The sequence below is a fragment of the Lagopus muta genome, chromosome 4 (genome assembly GCF_023343835.1).
Source record: "Lagopus muta isolate bLagMut1 chromosome 4, bLagMut1 primary, whole genome shotgun sequence".
NCBI classification, from domain to species: domain Eukaryota; kingdom Metazoa; phylum Chordata; class Aves; order Galliformes; family Phasianidae; genus Lagopus; species Lagopus muta.
Window position 1 is genome coordinate 58413566 of NC_064436.1, and position 12982 is coordinate 58426547.

General features: G+C 36.7%; 1 protein-coding gene across 1 annotated transcript in view; it reads left to right on the forward strand.

Annotated features, from left to right (window-relative positions):
- CLNK (cytokine dependent hematopoietic cell linker) overlaps nucleotides 1-12982 on the forward strand; it is a 50081-nt gene that overhangs the window by 31954 nt on the left and 5145 nt on the right. The window contains exons 11-17 of the mRNA XM_048942147.1: nucleotides 964-991; nucleotides 3048-3066; nucleotides 4222-4291; nucleotides 5293-5333; nucleotides 9642-9775; nucleotides 10136-10213; nucleotides 12128-12283. Of these exons, the coding sequence (XP_048798104.1) occupies nucleotides 964-991; nucleotides 3048-3066; nucleotides 4222-4291; nucleotides 5293-5333; nucleotides 9642-9775; nucleotides 10136-10213; nucleotides 12128-12283 (526 nt within the window). The remainder of the gene's footprint in view (nucleotides 1-963; nucleotides 992-3047; nucleotides 3067-4221; nucleotides 4292-5292; nucleotides 5334-9641; nucleotides 9776-10135; nucleotides 10214-12127; nucleotides 12284-12982) is intronic.

Below are 12982 nucleotides of genomic sequence, written 5' to 3' on the forward strand. Positions count from 1 at the left end.
AAAGATCCCAAATCTCTTGTTTTTTAACACACTTAATTTTAACAACTTATGTTTTCAGCACAGGTAAAAAGAAGAGACCCCTCCTCACTGAAGAAGTCTTGAAACATAACTCCCAGGGCTTTTTATATACTTTCTTCCTTTTGCATTCTCTTTGGATGATTTAGTAAACCATTGAATTTTCAGAAACCTGGAGCCTTTGCAGAATTACTAGGTGCTTATCCATATCTTATGTTCCTAAAAAACTTCTAAAATCTAGACCTCAATCTCTTTTATTATGAAATACACGCTATATGCGTTCATCAAACTTAGGACATCCAATAAAATAGGTCAGATTTGATATGCTGCCCCTTTTGAGGGGCAGAATATTTTCTGGTGATCCCCTCTGAGGATAGAAAGGTATCCTTGTTGACAAGGCATATCAGAATACAGCATAAAAATGCCTAACTACCAACTTGATTTGGGACCAGAAGGAGCATTCTCCACTTCTCTTTACCAGCTTGCATCTTGAGTTCCTGGTTTTCATCTCCTTGTATCTACACTTTCTGCCACTGTGAATGTTTCATTTTTTAAAATCCTCAGTCTTTAAAAAAAACACTGCTTCTACTTGACTTTAAAGTTTGTAATAATACTTTTAGAATAAGACACAGGATACAGAATAAAGCTTATAACTGTTCGTATCTCTTCTCCTCTCCTCTCAGAATAAATCCTAAATGGGACTTCTCTCATTTGCCATAATTAATACTGTGGAATGCTGTTCTTCTTTATGGAAGTCTATAACCTTTTCCTGCAAATAATTTATGTCAAAAAATAACCAGCCTCTGAATTTCTATAGCAGTAATAAAATGCCAAGGGCTGTTAATTTTCAGGAATAATGTAAAGTATTTAAAGTTTAAAGTATTTAAGTTCCCAGTCATTTTTATTTTATGATAATGAAATTTTTACATATAATTCTTTCTTTTCCAGGCATCTATCTTTTAGAGACCTGAATGAAGTAAGTAATCATCTTTGTATATATTATTGCTGCCAAAACCATACACTTTTCAGGGCTGCACAACTTCCGATGTAACAGTATTTCAGTCACGACTTAGCCTGGTAGGTAAAAACACTATAATAACCAAATTATTTTCGGTCATAAATATATCTTTATGTATATAGTACTTTCAAAACTGCTGTGCTATGAACGACAGTTAAGATCCTGAAGTTCCTTACAGAAATAAAAGCACACACAGTGTTAAGCAACTTTCCCAAGTAGCCAAATAAAAGTGCATCTCATCAGTGCCAAATGCTGCAGATGTCTATGAAAGCTGTGCAAAATGGAGAGTCACTTGAGTGCTTTCAAGGCCAGTAATGCTAAAGAAGAATCTCTGGGCTCTCCTTTCCAGCAGAGGCTGCCAACAGAAAGCTCTCCCTCACCGCCCACACCTCTAAGCAGCCTATGGACAGAGGGCAGAAACTGAGACGCAAAGCCATGAACTCACTTAAAGGCATAATACACTGCTATAACGTTCTTTTTATCTCACTGCAAGGGAGAACAGGAAATAAAGGAACCTCTACACCAGCTAAATATAGCCATTTCCTAACACAGATGCAGTATCACAAACCTATAAGCTAGTCTAACTTCAAAATGATTTGAATTTTAATTCTGCACAGTCCCAACCAGAGGGCTGCCCCAGAACCTCACTCCTGCGATGGTTTGAAACTCCTATGCTTTGAGAGGTTATTAAAAACATGCTTTGATTGCAATATTGTAATTCACATTTAAAGCCAAACAATATTACCAAGAAAGATAATATTTTAACACAAAAGCTTTGCCATGTCCCAGATACTGATTCATTACAGAAACCAAATAAAAAACACTCCCAAGAACAATAAACATCTTACATCTGTAATTAATATTTCTGGCGGGTCGCAATACAGCTGTGCAAATACTGCAGCTCCTAACAAGCTCATAGTTTGGCTACATCTTAAGGAGAAATACTGTATATCTCATAACACAGAAAAGACAATAAAATTGGATTTGAATGGGTTCACCTCCCATTCATATTGCTCCTAAGATATAAATAGCTTCAGCACGATCTAGAGGAGGAGACGAGATGCACCCTTGCCAAGTTCTTGGACACCAAACTGCAGGTCAGAGTGATTGAGAGGGGAAAACTAGAAAAAAGGAAAACAAAAAAATTAAGAGGGTAACTATGAGGATACTGGAATAGGTGACCCAGAGAAGCAATGAAGACTATGTTCTGGATGTCTGTAACACTGAGGTGAGCAAAGCTCTGACTTCACCAACCATCTTGTGCTTTGAATAGAAGTTTGGTCTAGATACTTGCCCAGATCCCTTCCAACCTGAATGGTCAAACTAATTTCTAAGAAATGCAAGAAACATTAACGGGAAGATAAGTTTTTGGGAAGACTAAAGAAGCAACATCTACACAGAGCAAAAAAACCTTCTCTTTAATATTTATGAATTATATTCTTCTAACGAATCAGAAACCAAAATAGTTACCATTCCCATGTGAATCAAAATACTACAGAAATATAGTGAAAATGCACCAAACTCTGATCTCTAGATACCTATCTGTCATTCGTTTCTTTGTAATATAGTATGCTGTATTTAGACTCTCCACACAGCGATTTTGAATGAAGTATCTGCCATGACAGCAAAAGTAATTACACTATCAGTTTAAGACTCTGAAAAGAAATAACTGATTTTAATCTTCGGATAGCATGTCTCCAGTAAATCAAAATCTCTTGATTTCATACCAAATCGATGAGGAACCATATTGTTAGTTAAACTGACGTGCGAAAGCAATCATGAAATGGCGATCATTGCAATAAACCCTAAGTTCATTTATACCCCTGAACATTCATTTCTCATTGTTGCCAGTGGACTGAGATGAGAATTCAGCCTGAATTTCTGACAAAGTGATCAGGTACTCATAGTTGAATGTCTATAAAATGTTTTAAATTGAAAAGATATTTGGATTTGTTGTGGTAATTCAAGTTGGCAATTAAAAGAAAAATATTGACTGTGTTATCATTTTATATAGGCATCTGGAAGAGATAAAGGTCAGTATTTAATTATACAATATTATTTTGTTTTCTTTCTTTTGTATTACAAGACCAAAGTATTCTATCATTAAAACTCCATCTGAGGTAATCAGTAAAGGAAACTGACATATATCCTGCTATATAGGATCATACAGTATATTCAAACTACTATTAGACATCCCATTGATATACATCTGCTGAGAACAGAGAGATTTAGACTGATCTGTACACTTGTGGGAGTTGAGCAGAAAAAGGAATTTAACTCAACACTTGCTACACCTATCCAGGGAAGCCGAGCAACATACTCGTTCCAGGCAAATCAAAATCTTAAGGTCCTAGGGGAAAAAAAAATAATATTGGAACCTTAACAATATGAGAGAGGGATATCCTGAAAGGTTAAAAAGCCAGGCACAATTCTAATCTGCCAATACATCATCTCCTTTCTCTCCATCTTGACTCTCTCCTGAGAGATGTGAGGCTGAGAATTTTGAAAGAAAGATTTTTGGAAGCTACAAATAAAACAATGGGTGGTGGTTTGGTTTTGTTTTAAAATAGTGTTTTAAAAATACATAAATTCTTTAAATGCACACAAAGCTTTTAAAAGAACACCTTATGTCACTCAGTTTGTATGTATGCATGAAGGTCCAGGAAAAAAATATGTACTTTTTTTTTTTACTTGACAATACCTCAAAGACAGACACAGGCTAATTAATCATGATGCTGTTTACACCTCCCTGTCAATGAGTTCATAATTTCTTCTGGCAACCAGTTCATTTTGTGAATTAAGATGCAGTCTCCTGATTTTCAGGTACAAACAGTACTGACTGCATTGATAATTCTGTCCCACTCTACAAAAGGGATTTATAAACTCTCCATACATTTCTAGTATAGCATTCTGTTCTTTACCATTCTGTTAATTATATACAGTACCAGCAAAACCTGTGATGCTCAGCATCACCATGTAACATTCAGTACTACAATAATGTTTCTCAAGGAAATAATGAGTTGACTGATTTAAATTAAGCTAATTGTAGCCTATTTCTCCATTGAACTGCTTCCCCTCATATATGAACTTGGTTAACTTAATTCTTTTTCACAGTAGTTGCTAAATACTGTTAAAGTTACACATAAGAGGAAGTAATAAATTCTTACACGTTTTATTAATTGACACAGATACAAAAAAGAAACTTGAATTGATTGTACAAGATCAACAGTATAAAGCAAAGTATCTTCCTAAAACCAGGTAAGAATTTCATTATACTAGAAGCTTCAAGACCTACATTTTCTGCAGCTAAAAAATTTTACTTTACTACGTAATAAAAGCAAGATTATAACACTTCTTGATGCCATGGAGTGACACACTATGTTTTTACCTGAAGCACAAGAGTAACCATCCTCTGGAAGTTCTTTCAGGCTATGCTTGAATTGTTATCTTTATTAGCATACTACTGTATTATATTTTTGCCTAAGTTTTCAAGAAAGAGTGTTAAACATACCATATGAAGTCACTCTTCCACCTCCAGCCTCAGCATTTCCACTACATTCTATTTTCTATTTTTATATATGAAGAATATATGCATGGCCTTCTTAAGGCCAATTACTATTCCATAGAAATCTGCTACAATTCTCCTACTTTTTTAGCTTACATAAATCTTTTGTAAATGTGTTATTCGATCTAAATCCACCACACCCCTCCCAAAGCACTCAATAAAATATAAAAGTATAGGATAAAGTATAGGAAAGGTGTCTATGATTTAATGCCCTCCTTAAGTAGACAAATGCAGCAGAATGATTGAACAGAACCTCTCATCTACCCTTCTTGATGACAATAGTACTTCTCCAAGATAATTACCTGTAGTAAACGTGGCAGCACAAAAGACCCCTAGTACTGTACCAGTGGCTCTGTTATGAGAAGTTATCTGACCACTGTACTTCCCAGTTCTAAATAATACTGGAACAAAACATCATAATATAACATGAAAATCTTGCAAAGACTTGCCAGGGTCAAAAAAGGTATGTAACTTCAAAAAGTGGCTGGAGAAATTAATAGAAGAGAAATCAGCCAAAAGCTGTTAAACACAAAATCACCACCTGAAACCAGAAGTGTATAAAACATCAATGCGTTGAAGGATTAAAGAATATTTTGGGGCAGCACAGCTGTACATTGCTCTGTTGATCTTACTCTTAAGTAATTGCCACTGAGAGAAATATTTGTCTGACATTCCTTTCATTGCTTTCTTCTAGCTTTCAATACACACAGAGCTCCAAAAATGTTTGCAGCTCAGGTAAGAACCAGAAATCACTTTGAAAACTAAACCAGGAATGGAGAAATGCTAACCACAGTTATGGTGACACATTAAGCACCAGCTCTACGGGTCTGTGCGTGTGTGTCTGCACTGGGCATTTTTGATGCACATAGTCACAGAATCATAGGAGCTGGAAGGGACTTACACAGATCATTGAGTCCAACCTCCTGCTAAAGCAGTTCCCTGCAGCAGGGCTCACAGTCTCCAGAGGAGACTCCACAGTCACTGTGGGCAGCCTATTCCAGTGCTCCATCACTCTGTCAGTAAAGTTATTCCTTGGATTAGTATTGGAATTCTCATGTTCCAGTTTCCACTCATTATCCCTTGTTCTATTGCTGCTTGCTACCCATTAGGATCCACCCCTATTACCTTGACTCCTGCATTTTAGATATTTATCTCAGCCTTTCCTCATATGGAAGATGCTCCAGGCCTTTAATCACTCCAGAAGTCCCAGCACAAGGGGAGCAATTGTTTTTGTTTAAAAAGACAAAACAAAACAATGGCATAATCAATAAGAACCAGTAGAACTTACTGGCCGTACTGTGTGCATGGCTCAAGTTCAGAAATGCCTCAGCTGGGACCTCAGAAAAACAAGGAGATTGGGAGGAGCTGCTGAACAATGATGGGGATGGGAGCAGAATGCAAATAGCTGGGCAAGCAAAGAGATATGAAGAAAGGGCACTAAGCAGCACAGGCTTCCTCCTCAGTCAGAGCTGTGGTCAGCTGACTGGAAGCTGCAGATGTTGAGGATGTTATTCGGCAGCTGCTATTGTTTTGATGACTTTAAGTGAACGCGTGGATCTTTCCTTTGTGAAAACTGCTTTGGGAATTCTGCAGATTCCTAGAGGGAGGGACTTGCAGGTAGCATTCTGGGACAGTTCTGTCAGTGTATTATGGCTAGAAATAGATGACTCACTGAACTGCATAGCATTCTGTGAAGGAACAAACAGGCTTGGGAGCCAGCAGTGATGGTTGTGCCCAGCCCCGGCCCCTGGGGTGGCGTGTCCAGTAACCATGGCAATGTCACTCCCGTCACTGTCCCTGTGCCGTCTGCAATTCCCTGAGCTAGATGTGCCCAGGAATGGTTTCTTCACTCTATCTCGTTATTCTCGAAGATGATATTTCTACAAACATCCTTAAAAGAGGTGTCAGCTTTTTGCTGTTGCATCTCATTGGACCTGTTGCATGCTAACCTATCTCTACTAAATAAATAAAAAGCTTCTTTTTATTTAATCCTTTAGGCCCCAAATTTCTATGTTTCATGTCTCCTTATCAACATACTTTCCATTGCTTTAAAAAGCATTTTCATAAAGGAAGTAAATAAGATTTAAACAAACAGCATCTGCTTACAGACTTCTCAAAGCCAAAAATCGTTCATGAACCCAACTATATGGTAAGAATTATGCAAGCAAAAGAAAAATCTTATGATTGTGCTCTGCAATTTTTATTTATTTTTTTGCATAAATATATGATGAAGTGAAAAGATGCTAGAAGGGAAATTCTCTCAAACATTGGCCTTTCATTATGAAATTGAATGACGAAGATGTATACTGTAGGAGGAGTACATATAAATAACATGATCCTTTTTGTTTTGCTTTGGGTGTTTTTTTGTTTGGTTTTTTTTGTTGCTTCTACTATCAAATTTGAAGTACACCAGTCAGGTTCACCCATACTGTATTTCAGTTTTTAAAAGCAACTCTTTGAGAGTTCGTGCCCTGGGAGACCCAGGGGTTTTGGGGACTCAGAGGCAATCAGACACATCTGTGCAGGTTAACCTCCTGCTATCATTGTCAGCACTTACTGTACTTTCATACTCTCCCTCAACTGCCTCAACAAATGCCCTATCAAAAACAGAAACTTTCAAGCTATTCTGACAGCCTGGGTTGCATAATCTGAATTTATGCTGTAAGTAGATAAACACCAGTGCAACACTATAAAGTGATGGAAAGCACAGCAATAGCAGGGTAGCAAAGTCCCAGGCTGCAGCAAGTGAGGGTAAGCCAAAATGCAGAGCTGTAGACACAGAAGCAAAAGAAAGGATCTGCTTACCTTTAGAAGGCCTCAGACAGGCAGGGATCCTCCACCCAAACATCCTTGCCCCCATTGTGCCCCCATTGCCAACCCTTAAATGAAGTCTGGGAAGGGGTGGATTCTGGCTCTACCCCTTCCAGTCATCAGGTTCATTGCATGCACCTGAGCTCCCTGGGTTGGCCCTGCCTTCCTACCAGGTGCTCAATCACTGGCTCAAGCCATGACTTAGCATTTCCACTACAACCAGGAAGCACGTAAAGGCCCTATCATTTGTTCGAAGTAGGATTTACCTCAACCTCAGCTAGTCCCAGGTCAAAGATGCCCACCTCCCTCAGCTTCCTGTCACAAGCTCCAGCTCTACAATGGTGGTGGCCCTGCACTGAGCCACTTCTACCTCCTGACACGTTAGTCGCGCTGGCAGCACAACTCCATCTGTTCCCCTCCCTGCACATCTACTAAAAACCTCCCTTTACCTCTGTTTCCAGCTGTTCTCAATAGTCTCTCAATCCTCTATTCTGCACACTGATATTGATTCTTTTTCCTAAGTGCCCTGTACCAATTTCAGGTCCGGAAACTTCCACTGCTCCTCTTGGTCATTCAGTCAGGTACAACTCCTTTTCCCTCTGTACAAACACTGCCCTTGTGAAGCAACAGGGACAGAACAAACAAGTGCCCATACTCCCCTGCTATCCTACAATTTTCTTTAAAGTCCACATTTGAAATTTAAAAAATATTTCATAAATACAGTATTGATTTTATTAGATATATACAAAAACCTTATTTTTTTTTACCATATGTAAGCACATATTTCTTTCACACTGATATTTTTAGTTTTTGTTGCTAAAAACAAATAATTACCTGCAAAAAATGAAACCGTTCTTTAATTTCTTGGTGAGCATCTCCATCCACTTCTCACCCTACAATTTAAGATACACCAGAAAGAAATTCTACAGAACATATCACAAATGTAGAACTAACCATGAAGTCTCTTTTAAAAATAAAGTATGTGGGGACAGTCACAAAAAATCAAATGTGAATACAAATGACAGCTTCAAGGTATAATAAACCTAATAGCAGCATATAAGGACTTTAACAATTCAATCTGATCACAGAAAGAAAATGTAGATGCTTGGCTCCAAACCCTTTACACAATTGGCTTATAATTTCATTTCTGAGCAGATCAATTGCCCTCTGAATGTGAATCAATATGTAAAAAACATTGCTTTTTTCTTACTGACATCAGTGGACGTTGTTTACAGACTTAGAGACAAATGTAATGGTGCTGTAAACCAGAACATGGTACGTACAACACGAAAACATGAAACAATTACAATTATTACTGTTCTGTATGAAAAAGTTTCTGAACTCCCTTCATATGCTATCATATTTTATGTATAGGTAGAAGAATAATATACTGATAAAACATGAACAATAAATAAGAATATCATTTTGGCAAGCAGTGCTATCTCTTATGACACAAACCAGAAGGAAAAGATGGAAGCCATCAATTATTACATTTATTATTATTATTATTCTCATTTACAACAATCATTAAGTCATTTCTCCAAATAGCGCTGCATGTAAGAAACAGAGGCCTTCTGTTGTAAGGCAGGATAGGCTTTTACGCTACAATTAACCATTTTCTTCTCATGGTGTGCATCTGCAAAATGCATCCTAACCATACACCTGGAATCTTTTCTAAGGTTGTTTCCTCTGCAGCCTCACCTGCCTCAGTCAGTCCAAGCTTTCCCACATCACCCCACACTTGATGCTCCCACCTTGCCTTGCACGCTCGCACAGATCCCAGGTGATACTCTGCTGAAGGCAGCATTAAACATACAGACTACAGATCACTTGCTTTGGGAAGACATTTTTCATCTGTCTTAACATCATCAGATGGGTAAAAGCAGAGCAGAATTACATATGAACATATACGTCCCCCATTAATTATGCCACGTAATACTTGATATTTTATTAATAATTTATATTTAATATTTCACTATGCTCATAGAATGATAGGATTGCTCAGGTTGGAAGAGACCTTAAAGATCATCAGAAAACATTATATTTCTTGAGGCATGAATCTGATATCATTGCTGCTGCCTATGCTGGCCTAAGGGCCATCATAACAAACATTTCTAAATTTCAAAGGTTACCAAACCACAAACGCTATTCCATTGTATAAAATTCATAGAGTAAAATTAAGACCAAACTAAAAGCAATACAATTCTTTTCCTTCTACATTTATTTTCACAGGGTCCACTGTAAATGCAGAGAATTTGTCAGTCAAGAGGTCACCGCCTCCCATACGCTACACAGCATATGAAAATAAACCGAAACATTCACTTGTAAAAGAGGAAATGGAATATATTGCCCAACCCACCCAAAAGGTAAAGAATGCTTTACTTAATGGAAAGGATTTTTAGAAAACAGGATTATCAGTCTATAGCATGCACACATCTAAGAAATGCTGCCTACTGAAAACATTTCTCTAAGAAATTAAATAGCCTGAAATCCGTGAGCTTTCAACACGCCCGAAAACAATCCAGCACGAGCTGATAACAATTTAGATGTTTATTTTGAAACAGATTTTCCAAAATGATTTCATGATACAGATGCATTATAATTATTTTAATAAACTGCCATAAAGTTGCTTTAAATGCAAATTAGATATAATCTGTTTTTACTGACATTTGCTTCTGCAGCTGTGGTTCATTTCTATACACTGATTATTATGTCTTAAAATTAAGGACTTAAACAAATATGAATGGTACGTGGGAGAATACGATCGCCACGAAGCGGAGGCAGCGCTGCTGGAGGAGAACACTGTGAGTACAATTTATCCTGAAACTCATGGTGTAAACTTTTAGAGAAAACATCCTAAAACTGTCCAGAGCAGCTCAGGTTTTTTTGTAAATTAGCCATATAATCCATACTAACTTTGATATATAATACAGAGTTTAAAATGTTGCCAACATACATACGCTACCAACTCGTCCACTGATTAACGCATCAGACATTACTGATGAGGTTAAGGACACGATTTTACTTTTTAATTAACTTCTTGTCATAAAAGCATCCACTTAACTTGCTGTTTTGCAGTCATTGTTAATTTCCAGCTTTGAAAGGCACAGCCTGGAGGGAGCAGGGTGAGCAGAATGCTGCTGGAGGCAGAAGGTGAAGGGCAGATACACCAGACCCACCAGAAAGAAATTCTACAGAACATGCATGCCACAAATGTAGACATTTCCATGAGCTTTACTACTGATTTCAGCAAGCACAGAATCAGATACACTAACATTATTAACAGCATTCCTTGATTGATATTATCTCTTGGTTTCTTCATTTACTGCATATCCTTAAAAAAAAAAAAAAAAAGTTTAGTACTGGTGGTGCAGTTGGCAGTTCTGGTCAGCAACTCCTGCAGCTCCTACTAAAGTGACATTAATTTGTTATTATTCACATAAAACCTAAAACTGGGGTAATGCTTGGAATTCTCTGAAATTCTTAGCTTTGTTGATTTTTTTTTTTTTTTAAAACGGTATTCTCTAACACTCTCACAGTTAAAAATATGGAACCATATATGTGGGTACCCACTCAGTGCAATAAATTAAAGAAATAGTAATTTTGAAAAGCTGACGTTTTATTTTCCTTTCCTCTGCACTTCTACTGCATAAATGAGAAATATCATGTTGGCATGATACAAAATTGCTTGCATGAAATAATACGGGGATGTCTTCATTCCATCACTGTTAACATTTTTCTTTCTACAAGAATGACCTAGTTAGACAGATCACAGAATCTGAAACATTTTCTAAATAACATTTAGGTTCATGAACTCCTTAGGCACATGAGGGGCCTCACTGTGCTGAGTGAAATTGCTACAACATTTGCAGTCATGCAAATGTTTACCTACATACTGAACTTTATGACTATGAACTGCCTGTTAACAGATTCTGCAGGGGTGTCAGCTCCAAACACACCTGTAAATGGCCGAAACTACCTTTCAATATTATTTCCCTGTTATTAGCAATATTAGTTCTCACTGTTACATTTTGTGGGTATCATTTTATTATTCCACTTTCTAAAAGAAACTCACTACAATTGAAATTGTTGTAACAATTGTGTAAAAGTTGTCTTACGCTTCGAGATTACCCCAACAGTGTAAATATGTATTAGATCAGAGTAAGACTCTCTACAATTTAGAACTCTAAGGTCATATCAAGCATTAAAAGACCATATCTTTGTATCATAAACAGCTGTTTCATCCATTCGCTGTCTTTGAAAGCAAATAGAAAACCAGTGAATTATAATGCCTTTACTCTCTTCCTACTTAGTCACTCATTAACTCCTCTCTTTTAAGCAACTTGACTTTCAATATCCCATTTAAACTTTAAGATCATTTACTAGAGTATGACAGATTTCAGCTTAACAATGTACAATACGGCAGCACATGATTCTTCACTGTTATCAGTCAAACTATTGGCTAATTATATACGACTTATGGAAATTACTAACACAGAGCTGAATTACATATAAAGAAAATACTTTTTTACATTGCTTTTTTTTTTACATTAAATTTCATTTAAAAAATAGTTTTTCTTCCAACTGTACAGTATCGCACTGTTACAATTAACTAATTCTGCAAGATTTTAATCCAAGCAGCAGTTACGGGTAAATGTTATGATATACTTTTTACCGCAGTGTGCAGTATAACTGCTACAATAACTTGTGTTATACAGGATGAGACTTTCTTGATTAGAGATTGTTCAAAGAAATCAAACACCGAACCATATGTTTTGGTTGTCTATTATGGAAGAAGAGTATACAACATTAAAGTACGTTTTCTGGAAGACAGTCAACAGTATGCACTGGGGACAGGGCTCAGAGGAGACGATGTAAGTAAAATCCCTGCTTATGTTTTAGTCTACTGCTTCTGTGTCACACTATACAAGTTCTTAACATCAAAGACAGTTACAAACTTCTCATATAACATACTTGCTATGCTTCATTAAAGTTTGTTTTACAATACCGGCATTTGAATTGCATCTCAGTGTTTCAAGAAACCTCAAGTTAATAATTTAAAATCAAATTTTACATAACATGCTCTGATTTAAAACAACATGAACGTTTCCTAAGTACTTATGATTTTTCTACCTACTCTAACATCTGCAAAGTAAAGGGGAAAAGTCCTCCCTTTCCAGGTATGTATTGTTCTACCTATCACTGTAGCTTATTTTGTAGTCTGGTATATTTAAGATAAGCAGAAATATTAGAAGATATACAACTCCGTATATCTGACAGCTTGGCCTGCTGCTGTTATTAGTGCATAGCCAGATTCTCTAATCATTTGTCACTCATATAACAAACTGTAAATCAATATTAAAAAGAAATTAAGAAAGAGGACAAAAGCAGTCATGGATATTCAGAAGCCATGAAAAAAATGTAGGAGTGTTACTTTCCCCTCTAATCAGTCTTTCAAAGATGGTTATCTTTCAGTCAGCAATTCGTTTACATTAGTAGTGTTTTTTCACAGCTAAACTCAATTATATTCAATTATATGATGAAACTAGTTCTTATCTTGTCTACGTGCTTAA